Source organism: Catharus ustulatus, chromosome 1 (assembly GCF_009819885.2).
Source record: "Catharus ustulatus isolate bCatUst1 chromosome 1, bCatUst1.pri.v2, whole genome shotgun sequence".
NCBI lineage: Eukaryota > Metazoa > Chordata > Aves > Passeriformes > Turdidae > Catharus > Catharus ustulatus.
The window spans coordinates 73,127,317-73,144,110 of NC_046221.1; the positions used below are offsets into that span (position 1 = coordinate 73,127,317).

The 16,794-nt window shown below is 38.5% G+C and overlaps 1 protein-coding gene across 1 annotated transcript in view; it reads right to left on the minus strand.

Annotated features, from left to right (window-relative positions):
• Positions 1–619: 619 nt before the first annotated feature.
• MYLK4 (myosin light chain kinase family member 4) overlaps positions 620–16,794 on the minus strand; it is a 76,325-nt gene continuing 60,150 nt past the window's right edge. Inside the window, exons 4-15 of the mRNA XM_033060891.1 lie at positions 16,310–16,784; positions 15,479–15,498; positions 12,637–12,742; positions 11,665–11,758; positions 10,518–10,627; positions 9,267–9,408; positions 6,915–6,985; positions 6,050–6,178; positions 5,390–5,542; positions 4,977–5,049; positions 3,359–3,434; positions 620–1,061 (exon numbers count right to left, since the gene is read on the minus strand). Of these exons, the coding sequence (XP_032916782.1) occupies positions 3,387–3,434; positions 4,977–5,049; positions 5,390–5,542; positions 6,050–6,178; positions 6,915–6,985; positions 9,267–9,408; positions 10,518–10,627; positions 11,665–11,758; positions 12,637–12,742; positions 15,479–15,498; positions 16,310–16,784 (1,421 nt within the window). The 3' untranslated portion in view covers positions 620–1,061; positions 3,359–3,386. The remainder of the gene's footprint in view (positions 1,062–3,358; positions 3,435–4,976; positions 5,050–5,389; positions 5,543–6,049; positions 6,179–6,914; positions 6,986–9,266; positions 9,409–10,517; positions 10,628–11,664; positions 11,759–12,636; positions 12,743–15,478; positions 15,499–16,309; positions 16,785–16,794) is intronic.

The following is a 16,794-nucleotide window of genomic DNA, read 5'->3' on the forward strand; positions in this document are numbered from 1 at the left end:
GTAAGAAAGCCATATACAGCAGTAGGTCTCACTATTTTAACTTCAGAGCTTTGGCAACTTAGATTCACTTAATTATATGGACAATCAAAAAATTTCAGGTGATTAATTCAGCTGTTCTGACTCCATTTATTTTTTTTACCTAGCTAAGAATCAGAAAGGCTTGGGAGCAAGGCAAGAAAACTTCAGAAATACAGAGGATTTTTACTTGTTCACCTCTTTGCCAGTGGTCCTAATCAGTTAAATTAGCATTACACAGATTAGTTGATATAAAATCATGCTCTGTTAAAATAAATCTGCATTATATTTGCATTTTGGAGAACAGGGTGTGCACAGATACTAGTGAATAGTGCCTTGTTCTCTTTCTTCTTTAATTAATCCAAGTGTATTTACAGTGAGCAGTAATTCATCAGGCTAAAAAATCCTGAAATGAACCATATCACAGTTGCAGCAAATTCACCCATACACAAGGAAAGCCTAATTTCTTCCTTCCGTTGGTGTTACATTAACATGGCTTTAACTCTGGTTGAGCTAATCCTTAACTCATTTTACTGCAACAGGAAAAACAAACTTCAAACCTTCTACGGAAGGCAGCTTTAAATTTGCTGCAATTTTTTTGTTTTTTGTTTTTCTAAAAATTATTTTACTCCAGTGTCAAATGAACCTTGGCTAGAGATATAACATAGTGACAGATTTCCTTCTGGGCTCAGATGAGAAACAGTTAATTTTGCATGATAATTTAAACCGTAAGGAGCCTTTGATAAGTAAATGAAGATATAAGACTAGATAGAGAAAAGTTCATTATGAAACCAAGCTAATGTAGCACTTGCAGGCATGGAGAACATGCTGCTCCAAAAGAAACGCATTCCTGCAGCCTGGAGAAATACTTTCCTTCTTTTAACAGCTGAATAGAGAAGAAGCAGCTCCACAATGCTGGGACTTGTCCTGCAACTAAAGTGCTGTTGGTCCATTTAGTAGAAGTCTCAGTCATGGCAGGGGGGTAAAGCACCGAGACTGCTGATATTTTCAAATCTCTTAGCAGCAGTAACCACACAGCAGCTTTTCTGCAAAATAAACAAAACAAGAATCCAGTTAATTCAGCAGTATATATTTTTCATTTGGTTAAGTGTTCTGAGATGACCACATGGTGGTTTCTTTGTGCATAAAGAAAAGAAAGCAGCACTGAAGTTTCTTGCTTACAAAGAATTCTCACAGCCACCTTTTCTGTGAAATATTTTGTATAATATTAAAAAGACAAGGCCTCTTTGTTAAGTGGAGAATTGATCCTGAATGTGTCTCTTTAAATGTGGCTACTCTGCTTTTTTTGCCTCTCTTGTCATACAGATCATAGTATGCAAAAGCATGCTGCAAACCTCTCCATTTACTTGTGTTACCACTGCAAGCATTTATAATGCCAGGTCTAAATCAACTGGCACTTGAGTGCATTATTTTGGGTTAAATGTGGCAACCATACTACTTGCCTGATAAAAATAGCTAAAGGGATTCTTTAAAAATAAAGCACAGCTATGACTTTAGATCCACTCATTAAGTAAACTCAAATAAACTCCAAAAAGAAAAACACACAGAGAGGAAATAACACTGCAAAAGCCAAAACCAGATTTTCCTGCAAGTTAGATCATGGGTAGGTTACTATGTTACAAAGCTATTAAAAGTTTATTTAAAACTAATTTTGACTGCTGTTGGACAGTCAATTTATCTTAAAGGTGACTTTGGTTGTAACAGAAAATTGTGTAATACAGTGTTTCCTGTGTTACAGAGGAAGCATTTTCACCATTTTGTTGTTGTGTTTGTCACCACAAGCTCGTGGCTTGAAATGGGAAATCCAGATACAAACACTAATCTTGCAACAGGGCTGGAAACCCTGTTTGGAAAACTACTCCATAGAAGCATAGAGGTGAGTGGACCAAAGCTTTAGGGAATCTGTCTCAGCAGCAGTGAAGTGAGGCTGAATATGGAGGATCACAAAGAGGTATAAATTCCTACTGGATTTCTACTCCACAAGTTGATGCTCAGATATTACTGTATCAGGAAGTTACATGGCTTCAGAGAGCAAGGGGGATGTAATAATGGTACCTTAGTCCCTACTGGCTTCTACTGTAGCATGGAAAGGCATCTTCATGTCTCTGAAACAGCTCACATAAAGATAATTACATTCTGTGTTACTACAGTACACTGTATAAAATCTGCTGTAATCTTACTTAGAACAAAAATTTCAACCTCCCACAATACTCTTTTTTCCACATGTTCCTGGAAAAACTTGTTGAAAAAAAAACCCCAATATAACACTTGTCCTACCAAGCAGATGATGGATGATGGCACCATTAAAAACTTGCCTTTTGGCAAGTGGTGAAAGGTTGACTTACTTTTATTTTGGCATCCTGTTGTTACTCGTGACGCACTACTAAAAGGAAGTGGTTTTACAGTATATGTGTGTGTTCTCAGCCTAATTCACATCTTGACCTTCCACCAAGTACTGCCCAGAGATGGCCTCCAGAACCTTTGAGCAGTTCCCTTGGTCCCTGAGCAGAGTTGCCAATTTTTGTGGTACTTGGTGAAAGTGGCTGTGGGAATTGGAGCACTGGTTTATGGAGACACTGCACCACCTGAGGCAGCACAATTTCAAAGTGGTTGCGTGAGTATGCACTGGTCCAAGAGCAGGGACAGAAAAAGAGAGCAGACTTAAGTCTCCCTGATCCCCAGGGAAGGCAACCAAGCCAGCCTGAGAACCACTAACAAACTGTTTGTTAATGAAAGGGCAAAGACAAGGAGACAGGGAAAAAAGACAGAGATGCTCTGTCAAACTTGTTTGGGTTGCTAAAAGGGAAGGCAAATGCCCTGTCAGAACTGGTTCCTTGGACATGTGGAGCAGCTTCTTTTAGGGGTCACCTTGCTTTGATTTCGCTGCAGTTAGACAAGCTACCCTGAGGGTCTGGCCCGTGCCTCTGCTAAAAGTTATTATTTTTCATATTTCTACCCTTTTTAAACCGTACTTCTAACCACAGCATGAAAACCCGAAAGCTTTCAACACTGAAAAATTATTGGGTGAAATCCTGCCCCATGAGAGCCAGTGGGAGCACAACCATTCCCTCTAAAATGGCCAGGGTTTGCAGCACATATGGCTCCGTAGCCATTAATTATTTTGCACATTGCTGTTACTTGGTATAAGTAATAGAGCCAGTTTACATTTTGAATGCTTTCCAGACAGCAGCAGGGATGGTGGTGGTGAATACAGTTTGGACCGTGCACTTTGGACTACACAATGTTTTCAGCTGTCCCCTGATCCCTTCCACAGGGGCTAAAGCTTTTACATCTGAAGGAACATTTGGGACCTGAAACAAACCTTCTGTTTGGCAGCTCTTTCAGAGAGGTTATTGAGCCTGGGGTGCTTGAGACACACAGACACCTTTCGCCTTTTTCTAAGGAGAAAAAAAAAAAAGATACCATTATTGGAGCACTAATTGAAGATCAATCATATCTTACTTTGACTTAAGGTAATGGCAGAAGAACACACAACATCAGCATGTTTAGTGAAGCTAATTTGCAAAGCACAAGTATGAATAAAAAATATTGGGGGAGAAGATGCAAAAGACAACATGAGCTGTAAGGTTTGCATTAGGGTAGGGTTTCCTGAGAAAAAAAACTGGTGATAGGAAGGGCAGCAGTTTGTGTTCTTGCAGCATTTGGAAAAGACTGTATGTTCCCCAGATTGCAGAAATCAGAGCTTCACTGGAGCCCAACTAAAGGAGTCAAATTATATCTTACAAAAGCCTCTGAAGAGATATTAACCATGACAAACTCTCTTATTTTTACTTACACATACTTACAAATCTTCTAATAATCTCATGGGCATTGCTGTACCGGGACATTACAACGAAAATTAAATTTAAGTAAAAATTCGAGTAATTTATTTTTATATTTATTTTATTTTATTATCATATTTTACAGTAATTCTGGTTATCCTTGGTCTATAACGGGAACATCTTGCAGGATAGAGCTGCTAAACCACTATTCAGCCCATCCCACTGCCTTATCAGTAGGGCTACCTCAGCTTGATTATCACCATAATCTTTGCTTTCATTTTAATAACCTTATTTTTTTAATTAATAATATCATCTACTAATTCTCAATGATGGCTGTGAACATGCACTTTGACATATATATCCTAGGCAATACAGTAGTCATCTTATTTAACACAGATGTATTTTGCCTGCAAATGAAGAAGTGAATATTGCACTTCAAAATAGTGAATATTGCACTGTAAAAATTCTGAAACCTACTTAAAATTATTCCCTTGTGAACCACTGAACCACAGAGCGGACTCAGTTAGAAAGAGCCATCAGAGGTGTCACCAACAGTGTGAATCTCCAAAAATTACTAACACAAATGATTTAAAATCTTGTTGCTCCTCCAGCTAAACCAAATTGAATTGTTTGCTTGAGTAAACAACTTCTGTGTCAGCCACTAAGTTGGCTGCTACTGAAGGGCAAGAAGGTGCTTAAGTACAAAGGTATGCAGCAGGTGAAGTTCCAAGTTCTGTTGGGAAAGGTATCTGTTTGGAAAACGTAGGATGAAACAGCACTCAGTGGGGTCTTCAGGAGAGCCTGAATGGGATTTCAAAGCAGGAATGAGAACCATCCCCAGCTGGAAAATCCTTTTCATGTGATAATTCAGGGCTCATTTTGTAAATACTTTCATTTTGCTAGGAAATCAATCCACTCAGCAATACGCAGCATTGCAGGTTCTTATGTTTCTTCCCAGACATGCAAGAACTGATGAGCAAGTGTGAGCATGCAAATTCTAACAGCTAAAAAAAAGCAATGGGACACAAGTGGCTCACAGTGGCAAGAAACAAACCAGCAACAAAGACTCAAATGAAGTGAAGAAAAACGACAAAGCAAAGTGATGTGGCAACACAAGAGGGCAACAGCAGATGCACAAGGATATTTAAATGTAGGGACCTGGAGTCTGAAGTGGAGCTTGTGGTCTGTTAACCATGGGTGTTTTAAGGCAGCAGTTGCACTTAATCTCCAGCTAGAGGAAAACCAGAATGCTATTAAGAGTTTTTTCCCAGAATCTTACAATTCAGGAGTTATTTGCTACAGGTCATGTGTTCTGCCATCATGCAATGCTGTCATTTCAGAACAGTATGACACATGGCAGATTAATTTTTGTTTCTCATCAAAAATATATTCAGGAAATTTCAGAACATTTGACAGATACAATGAACAACATCAATGAAGTGTCATTATAATACTGTACGTGAGCATAAAAAACTTATAAGTCATATTAGTTCTGCAACGGAGCAGCACAAGTGACATAATTGTGTCATGACAGCATGGAATACACATTTCAAAGATCCAGGATTATATACCATTTTTCCTTGATGAGAAGCTTTGATATGAAATCTTTGGCCTCATCAGACACATCTCGAAATTCCTCATCTTCAAAATCCCAGTTACAGGCCAGGATATTGTTGAGGGTCTCATTGTCATCATCACCCAAAAAAGGAGACAATCCAGTGAGGCTGAAGTAAAAAGGAATATGTTCAGTCCTCCTGTCTTTCCCTCTTCCTATTCATGGTCTCCAATGAGCCAACTAAGATTGTGCTGTCACTCTGGCTTATCTGACAAAATACTACTCTCTAAGAAGGTCTCCAGACCATTCCCATTTGCTCATCTATTTAAATGTTTAAATGATCACTCCTCTTCTCCAACACATCAAGCATTACTGTCTTTCATGGTAGGTCACATTTTCTAGCCCTCTGACCACTCTTTACTAACTACTGGGAATTTACCAAACATTACATTATTCTGGAAGTGTGATGATCAAACACTCCTGAGACATGTGCAAAAAAACCCAAGATGGCAATTGGAAAAGAGGAGAGGTTTCTCAATATGGAACATGGAAAGAAGTTTACATTTCCTATTCTGGGTACACAGTTTTTCACTCTTCCAGTATAACAGCAAACTTGGATGACTGACACAGTTCAACCTGGAAACAACTTACAAAGCAGATATTGAATCCTACTTACAGCATATAAGCAATGACTCCTAAACTCCACATGTCTGTAGGAAAAGAGACAAACTCATAATTCACAACTTCAGGAGCAAGAAATTCTGGAGTCCCAAAGTTAACTCGAAGTTTTTCCCTGGGTTTATATCTAGGAAATGGAAACATTAACAATTACAGTTCTTATTAAAGTTGCATCATCAATTGTCTAGCACTTGGAGGAATTCCAGAAACATATAAAAAATTCAGCAGGAAAACAAGAACAGGCACAAGGCATAAACTAAAAAGAAATAAGAAAATATACCCATATATAGAATGAAAAGTATTTTCAAGCTTTGTATCATACTAAGACAAAATGCAATTACTACAAAAAGGAAGGAATTCATAATTCAAGGACTTCTCAGAGCAGCTCTTACCATCCTTTTGGGACTTCTCCATATCATAGGCATGACATTTTTAACTAGTAAATCCTTCACTGAGGTTATAGCACCTAATTAAACTAGGAAGGGATATAGCATGGGATATATTTTAAGAGCTCAATATGGTATCTCACACTCTTTTTAAAAGAATCTCTTAATACTGGAGACAAGAGACTAGACAAGATATACCATTGGCTTTGTCTGTTTTAGCTTTTCCAAGATACTTATGTGTATTACTAGTGAGAATCAGCTCTCTTTCAACCTTCTACCTGAAAAGGTTTCAGGACAATTTTTTTTTTCACTCAGTTCCAAACATTCCATATTAAAAGATATCCCTGGTTAAAAGAAACAAATATGTCCTAAGAACAGTAGAAGACCATTATGCATCAAATACATCACTGTGGGTATACAATACTTTTTTCATTGTTTCCTAATTAATTTATGATCAGTGAGAACACATGCATGTACCTTCTTGCCAATCCAAAATCAATAATTTTTATTTGATTTGCCTCTCGATTCACGCACAGGATATTCTCAGGCTGCCAAGAGAAACAAAAAGGAAAAAAACAACTAAAAAACACTTGAATAAGAAACAAGTATGAAGAACTGGGTTTTTAATAAACTGGAGGGAGAAGAACACTAATAACACTGCAAATATCTCATGAGCACCTTTTGCTTCTCTCTTTGTTCAGCTCTCTCTTCATGGATACCCCCCTCGTCACACAACAATCAGAACCCTGCATTTTGTGCCTTCCAACTGCTTTTTCTTCTCCACGGCTTTTCAATTTGACATAAGGCAGCAGTTCAGATAAAGAACTCATTACAGGGAGGGTGACAGGGAATGCAGGCTTCCAATGAGGGATTTCAGGATGCTTTCACTGTGATTTTACAGACCTCAATAAGCTGACACTGATTAAAAAAAAAAATAAAAATGGGCTTTGAGATTTATCTTGCAGCTCTACATTTCTGAGTTCTCAAATGTTCTGTCAGATTGAACATTAATATATTAAGCCAGTCACATCAACTTTATGTTTTTTTCAGGTGTTTTAGCAAAATATAGGATTCACAGGTTAAATACCTCTGGATTTTCATAGGGCCAAATGCTACTATTCACTTTCCTGGCAGGAATCCATTAACTTCCAAGAATTACTCCAAATTCTTACAGAAGGAACTGAGAGAAGGATTTGGCCAATTGTCTTTGAAATGTAAATACCTAAAGCACAGTCCCATATACACTGCCAGCACTTTTACAGCTACTCTGTCTTATTGCTCAGTGAGTTCCTCTTTGAAACAAAACAGCCCTCAACACTTAAAACATTAGTTAACCTTTGTCACCATTACTAATTCATTTTACATGTAGGACTTTTAAACACCATATGTCCATAGTTTCTGAGGTCCTGTATGATTATGGTCAAGATTATTTTCTTTCAATTTCAAGCTTTCTTTCCCAAACTCATTTGTTACTGACAGCAATCTATGAACAAGCAAAACAGAAGGGAGAAGCCATAGCTGGCGAGCACATGAAAAGAGGTCTCTGGGATTAATTTCTTGGACTGTATATGTATCTTTTTGTCAGCAGTTTGACCTCATGTTAAAACTGAGCCATCTCAAGATCATAATTAATGTGTCCCAAAGAACTGTGTGAACTTCTGTTTGACAGGTTTCTAGGTAACTGGATGTTTATAGAGAAAAAGTAAGTCTGGTCATCAATCGGCTACTGAAGCAGGTCCCAACAAGCATCTGCTCATTTCCTTAACCACTGCAATAATATGTATGCTAACAACATTAAAGATGTCCTATATTAACTCAGTTATTACAAGCCAAAACCAGCAGCTGTTATAAAAATCTCACCAAAGCAAAAACCATCTTGTGCACTCCTTGTTTCTTTTTATTGTATTGTAAAGCTCAGGGATGACTAGGAAGCTTTCTAGCCCATCATAAAACTAAAGTCATTATCCCATTTTATTCTTGCACTAAATAGAGGTAAGAAACAAGTCCATTATTTAATAAAAAATTGGACTAAGGGAAAAAGAGCCAGTTCAAGTGTAGAGTTTAATGAAAAATAATAACAAGTGTTTCCTAAGGGGCGTCAGTTGACCATTTGCAGTTGACCAGAGTAAGAATGTGCAGGTACATGACAGAATACTTGTACATGTGTTAGCACATGGTAGAGAATCTGCCACTTTTCTCTGGGCTTTCAGCTACACTGGCTGTATTGGTTACACTAACCACTGACTATTTTTATTCCTTTCATTTTAGAAAGTACTTTTTAATGTACTTCCCCTTAATCTGTCTCTCTATTGATGCCTTTTCATGATAACAGCAGTTCAATGTATCCTCAGAAAATTGTGTGGCCTTACACTGATCTTGAATAACCCTTGAATTTAGTTCCACTCACTCAAGCCTTTCTGCATAGTAAAAAAAAGGGATAATTACCACCCCATGGCAGTTGTATAAAACACATTTCTTGTGCAGTTCAATTAAATAATACTTGCTCAATATCTTGAGATCTAAATATTGAAATTAAAAATAGCAACATATTTGTAGTCAGCTGTTGGCTTTCTGTAAAATTAGTCTGTGGAAAATTTAAGCACTATGAAGCTTGATGACATATGACCACAATTTTCATCTAATTTACTTAGTCCTGTAGTAATTTAACTGATCTCAATGTGGTTAAAATAAATATGAATCAAAATAAGGAAAGCAGAATAAGGCTCTTTGTTGTTTCTGCCACAGGAATCTGCTAAGCTTTATGGCCTACCATTAAGAATGGAATTTCCACATCTGTCATTGCACAAAACACACATCTCAAAACTCTACCTTGAGATCCAAATGAAGAATGTACATTTGGTGCATATACTGAATTCCCTTGCAGATCTGTTTTATGAACGAAATAGTATCCATCTCTGTCAAATTGTAGTTCTCGTCAATTATTCGGTCAAATAACTCTCCTCCTTCCACACTGAGGAAAAAAATACAAGAAAGCAGTGACCAAGTTCAAATCCAATCCCATACAATAAGACTAATGCAGAAAATATGCTCTCGACCATTTTTATCCTCCACAGTCAAGTTCAGTAAGATGAGCTTGTACTCTGATCTGAATTTTCTAAAATCTGAGTTCTGACACATACTGGTCTGAACCTCTCAAGGCCTAAGAGTCTGGCCTCCCATACACTGAAAACCATTAACATCTTGAAATTTGGATATTATGCGGTCTTCAGTCATCATTTTGTACCACTGAAATTAATGAAGTTCCATGGAAAACCAAAATAACATGATGGAGAATCTGCATTTAAATCTGTGGTCTCTTCACATTCCCTCTGAGTTTAAGAGGGACAGGATCCAAAATGTCAATTTCGAACTACTTAAAGTAAAAAAAAATTGCTTAATTTCTCTTCACATCTCAGATAAGCCTCCAGCTTATCTATTCATAGGTACACAGATACTTTTCTTCTGTGATATGTTAATTGTATAAATTAAGAGGACTATCTGAGAATGTCCAGAGTAGTCAAATTTGAACCTTCTGCCACGCATTTCAGTGTTTTAGTTTTGGCCTTTTTGGCTTCCTTAAGACAGCATCTGCTTAATTTGACTGTAAGGCAGGTGTTTTGTGCCTAATTAGCCTGATAACCCAGAATAAAAAGCAGATTTATCCTTTCAGGCACCCAGTATAAGGATTAGCCACAACACCCACATCTGGTTCCTCCTTGGTGTTAGATATCTTCTTCTTTGCCTCACAGAATAGGAGATAGTCTGAGAGGTTTATTTCTTGCTTGACACAAATTAAAGTGTTAAATTAAAGACAGGATAAGCAACACAGCTCTATCTTCTATTGGAGCAGTTGTTTTACAGCACCAGGAATGTGTCACACCACTGAAAAAAATGCATAAATGGCTGCACCGGAAAACTTTTCTCTTAAATTCCCTTTTTTTCTCTCCTTCATGAGAACGTATTTCATATGCATTTTCCACCGGTAAGAAGCTTCATTTCTCATTTCAGGAGAAAGCAAGAAGGAAATTGACAATTCTAGCAAAAGTAAAAACAGAAAGGAAAATAAAAGAACATACTTACTATTCCATGACGAGTACAATGTCATTTTTAGATTCAAAGGCATCATATAGCTGGATAAGGTTCACGTGATTCAGTTGGTTCATGACATTGATTTCATTTTTAACTTCATCCTGTAAAGAACCATGAGTATTGCTTCAGTTGCCTTTTCTCCTAAGAAAGCTGTGTTTGAAGCAAATCTACATTATCTTCATGTTTTCTCTTGTGGCAACCAAACTCAGGGCTCCTGCAGTGGTAGATGTCAAAGCTACAGCAACTAACAGACTGAACTCAGAGTTTGAGTGGGGTGTTTCAGTAATAAGGTATTTACTGGAAAAGGAAGAGAGGAGCCCACATGGACAAGTGGCAGGCTCCCAGGGGTGTAAAGGAAAACAAGAAGCAGAGGAGGATTTTTTTCAAACAGCTGTAAGTGTACAAAATCAAGCCAAGAAAGGTCCAGGACAGTTCTCAAAACCTAACTTTGCAGTCAGAGAAGAGACACTGGTACCTCCACTCAGCCCAGCTATTTTAGACATGCTGAATCATTCTCTGATGGTGTCAGTCTCTCTCCGTTCATCATAAAGGGATTCTTGGTGATCAGCTTTTCCACAGTTGTAGCTTAGAAACTCCAGTTACCTGAGACAAACTCCACTCTTGAATGCCTTTAATGACACTCATGTCAACCATGTCATGCATGTTTTTTCAGTGAAAGCCAGTCCCAGATGGCCAAGAGGTTTGCAAAACAGCCCAGATTAATTCCTCTCATCTGTATTTGTGTTGATGTCAGGTGCCCAGATCATGTCTGTTATCAGCATCCCCACCACTGACAGCAAGTCATTTCAGCTAAGCTACAGTGTGCTTGGGAGGGAATACACTATGTCACAGGCCGGACAAATGTTTTTGCCATTAAAGAAAACACTAATAGAATTAGCAACAGAAAGAAAAAAAAAATAAGTATAATATTTAAAAGAAGCAGAAAACACCCCAAAAATAGTACTTTGATGAGTTACTAGAAGTTTTGGAGGAGAAGTGAAATAGAACTGTAATTAATGGTATTCCAGCAGGTCCTATGAGTGTAACGGTTTGTGAGACACTTGGTCATGGCCTGTTGTGTAGCTAAAGATCAGTGTGTGATCCATTGGGGAACAAAAGACTAATATGCTCTACCAACCTTCTGTTTTGGACCTTGTGCTTTTATAATTTTGGCTGCCAGCTTGAGACCTGTTGCTTTCTCTTCACATTTGTGCACTTGCCCAAATCGCCCTCTAGAAAAACAGAGCAAAAAAATTATCCAGTAGTACAGGTGTCAACTCTGAACGTAAACTACAGTATAAACAACCATCAGTTATCCTCTCCCTACTGGCTTTCCTTTCAAATTCTCTGTCATTGTGATTTTATTGTAGATTGTACTTGCTACTACTCATTTAGGCACACCAACATCACACATTGTTCTGTCTGGTACTACCCCACTTGTATGATTCGGCATATTCACCTCATAACATGCAATGACTAACTCCAGAGAAGTCAAGGTTATACTGTAAGGATAATGGCTCACTTCTATGCATCATCTGCCCCTCTCCATCCCATCCTTCTCCTCCATGGGAGGGTTGTGTTTTTTTCATGAAACAAAGCCTTACCCAAGAGTATGCTGCCATGAAAATTACAATATCACACTCTCCTAAATAATATCAGCAGGAGAGATAAGTATGGAATCATGGCCTGTCAGATCATCTGTCTGTAATATCTTGTAATGTCTTGTAATCTATCTTGAAAACAAGCGTGTGTTTTCAGGGGTGAGACTCACAGAGAGGAAGAAGACTACGATATGTCTCTATATATTGCTGGCTGTAATTTGAGGTAAAGTATTTCAGTATCCTAGGAGCCCTGTCATAAAGCCTGAGGGCATCTGGCTCTATGAACAATGCCAAACACAGGCCAAGTCCGCTGGTGCCAAATAGTAAGCCAAAATTCACTCACACTATAAAACCAGCCTCCTCTTTTCATCCCTCTATAAAGCACTGTAAGAGCTTAGACTTTCATGACTTCAGCTCTAGTGGGGCTTGAGGCCTCCATTCACCTCCCAGGGTACTTGGCTGTAAATTTGCGCCTTGCTCTCCAAGTTGATTTACTACACCTGACTTACCCTCCCAGAATTTCATCCTCGTTGACATTATAGTAATTGCTGATCCCCACCCTTTTGGCTGAGACAATCCGGTGATCAAATGGCGCTGGTGGAGTAGGAGTGTCATCTAAAAGAGATGAAACAGACAGAGAGCATATGAGTGATCACATGCAGTGCTTGTTTATCCCATATTTTAGTTCTTCTTTTCCCCAGATAAGTTCATTTAAGAACTGAATACACTTACTGTAAGCTTTATAGATAGGTCTTTCTCTACTATTGAACAAGGGTTTTATTTCAGAAGCTCTGGCTCAGAAAAAGAGGTTGTTGTTGGGGAGCTACACTACTACAAGACAAGGACTCCTTTTTTAAGTTATCATCTTTCATACAAAAGTTGGGAGAGGCAAAGCGAAGACTACTAGACTATACCAACGTAGCGTCATATTCACAAGGGGCCTTTGCAATTCAGCCTATTCTCTGATTTTTTAAAATGTTTTTTCTTCCTCAGGGACTGTTAAAAGGTGAGTGTGTACTCTAACTCTCCAGTGGGGTAGGAAGAGAAACAACTCTCCTGCAGACCCAGCTAAGAGAGGTTGTTTTCCAAGCTTTTGGTGTTAACAGTGAAGGATCCTCTTTTCAACTGATTGACAAAACTTGTCCTTTTCCACAGTGTGGTCATCACCTTTAAAGATCACATTTAGAGTTTGTGCACATGAGGGAGTTTCACCCTGGCAGACAGCACTTGGGGTTTCCAGTATGGCTCATACTGTCATATGCTGCTCTGAAGAATTTCTGTCTTTAAAAAAAGATGGCAGATAAAAGGTAAAGAGGGGCACAGAGGCGGGATGGTTCCCAACATTGCACTACAGCAGCTATGGAGTTTTGGCAGGTCTCGGGTGTTACTTTGCGGACCTCCGCATGCTGGACCTTTCTGCCACCCTGATGTCAAAATCCCTGCTGGAGACAAGCCCTCCATGCCTAATTTGGACTTTTTGCAGGCTTTTGTGACTTCAATTTCATACCCACGTTGTTTTACATTTGATTGATACTCCTGAGAGTGACCTTTGGCTGACCAAGCTGATAAATACTTCTTCAACCATTTGGGAGGGCTACAGCCCCAGTGTTTCAATATGAGCTCTCTGGTTTGGAATGCCAGTTCCTTTTTGTGTGAGGCTTGTTGAGCAATTTTAAAACCATTCATTTCTCCAGTGAAAATGATCAAAAGCACAAACAAGAAACCCCATGACAGCATGTAGCTGGCAGGAACAGTTTGGTCATTAATGTGGCAGTAGATCGTCCTTATTCACAGTCAATGTCCATTTTTCCAGGACACCAGCTGTGTACCTAGATTTTTTTTTTGACAGTGTTAATAACTTACATGGTCAGGAAGTTAGTTCATGGACAAGGAATTATGAAAAGCTGGGGCTTCTGGAAGTTTGCCACCTACTTGGGATTCTGCAGAGTTTGAATTGCACGATTGTAAGTATGGGTCTTTGCACGTTACCAAGACCCACAAAATGCCAAGGAAACCTCTAACCTAAGGCAAAATTTGACTCCAACAACACAAACTCCATCAGCACCAGAGTGTAAGTGACAGAAGAAAAGTCTTTCTGAAAGCTCAGCTAAAAACATTACCAAACTCTGGGCAAGGAAATATTCTTTTAAAGACACCAGACTGCTTTTCAAAACTGTTTAAGTTTTTGCCTTCAAGATGTTCCCCATGACAGACCCTCTATTCTCCTTTCCCTGCAAACCAGGGGGGATTTCTCTCTATTCAAGAACAATTTCCTATTACAGATCAAAGATGCTCCAACAGAGACACTATAAACTTATCATCCATAGCAATAACCCAGAGCTCACAACAGTTTATGGACTTTAAAGTTTTAGTGTGCTATCTCCTGTTTTCTGCTACAAAAACCTAGCACAAACCTGTGATAAATGTTCCCTCCCAATTGTTTTCCAAAGCATATAAATCCATCCTGAGTCCTGTGTATGCACATGCACATGCATATATTTCCAAGTCTTTCAGGTCACCTCTTCACATGCCATAATTCCATATACAGGAATAGGCACTGAAATTCTCAAGATGGAGGTCTAATATTAGAAATCTCTGCCTCACCAGGGTGAGCACTGCTTCAGAGTTGGGTGCCTGAGCACCATTTATCTGACTGTTCAACTGCATCACTCAGGCGTGCACACAAAATTCTGTATCTCTTTACTTTGCAGCCTGCAGTTGTTCTCACTTCAGATTACAATGGTATGAATATGAGCAAGCTGGTTTTTCAGGCTACGTCCACAGCATTGCAGATTTCCTGTTAACACACATTCTCAACACTTCCACAGGTCGACCAAGTTTGTCGCACCTGATATAATTTCTCCCTCCACTGTATACTTAGGGATTTTAGCTCTTTTGTTAAAAGAAGAGGGAAGAGGACAGTGTTAGTGGAGCAGTTGTGGCAAAGCAAATTAAGTTTTAATAATTTCTGACAGAGAAGAAGCATCTAATATGAAAGCAAGCAGAATTGTGTTACTTCTCATCAGCTTAAGATGTAGTCCATGAAAAAAAAGCTGTTTCCCATCAGCACACCTTTTCCCCCTACTAAATAGAATAATGAAATCATTCTCTTCTACAGATCTCTGTCTCTGTTCATCATTGTAGTACCAGGGGAATCAAATGCTTTCCCTTTAGGATACTTCCTTTAAAAGATTTTTATAGTTTTACTTATGCCGTCAGCACTTTCTGCAACTACTCTGCTCTTTTTGTTGTCATCTTTGACTAGACCTTCATCATGCACTCGACGCTCACTGCTACCACTATGCTCAAATTGGCTGGTCTGCCCAGGGATTGAACTAGAATTTCCTGTACCTTTTTCGCAGCTTTTACACCTGCAAGGATAAAACATGGTATTAGTGCAGAGTACACTTAAAGCAGAGCAACTTTAGAAACATAGGTGAAAAATGCCTACATGGATATTGCATTCAAATAACATTAAGCTAGTTTTTTTTATGGTGTAAAATTTACTGGTTTAATATTCCCATTGAGAAATAAAAATGGTCCATAAATTATGACAGCAAAATATTTCTCAGGTACTGAAAACCTCACCTGACTTCTAGACTTGACATTAGGCTATGAATCTAGCCTTTAAAGCAAGTGGAGAGCATTGGAATTCCCCTTTGTTCATACAGGTTCCTGAGATATTAAACCTGTTTATCCCTGAAAGGCTATATATTAAATCCAGCCAAGAAAGAATTGTAGCAAACAAATTTATTAGGTCAATTGCCTGGGTAAATGTTCACATTTTTATGTTGTCCTTTAAGTAACTAAATTTGCAGTAAGTTAATTCCCAGTTGGCAGATGGCCTAATCTATTTTGCTGATATTATATGACATTGCAGTATATAAACATAACTATGGGAGAATTCTCTTCAGAGATAAAGAACAACATAACATAATTCCCATGTTCCTAACATAGTTCCCAAGCAAACAACCACAGCACACTGCCAATACCATACGTGGTGGATTATTTGCCTTTCTTTTTTAAAGAATATAATTTCACTTAGATCAGAGAAAAACATATTTTTCACTTTTATACTGGGCTAAATTTTCACAAATACTTATATTAATCACCCACTTTGACTTGAAGCTTGAATTACATTTTTCTGAAGCATGAATGTGTAGTTTGAGTTTCAGACCTTACCTTCCCTCTGATACCTCTTCATCATGACTTTGTTCTGCCTTATCCTCCTTTTGGGAAGGAGCTGGTGGTTCCACAGCAGCTTTTACACTCTTATCAGCATTTTCCTCCCCTTCCTTCTCTTTCTCCTTTTGTTGTTCCTCAAGTGCACCTTCAGGCATCTGATGTTCCTTTTTCTTCTCCTCATCTGCTGGGGACTCACTCTCTGTCTCCTGCACAGTTAGTTTTTGACAAGCATCATCAACAGCATCTTCTTCTTGTTTCTTTTCTGGAGTGAGTGATTCCTGAAAAGAGTTTCTCCTATATTCATAATGGCTTTCTAAAGACAAACTTCCTTCTTTCTCCTCTGATGTTTCAGTATGAAATTTGGGAGGATCCACTTCAGGCAGAACAGAACTTTCCCTCTTAGCATTTTCCTTGTTAAGCTTGTCAACTTCTTCTTCCTGAGAGCAGGACTGACTCTGCTGTATGTCCCCATCTATAAGAGA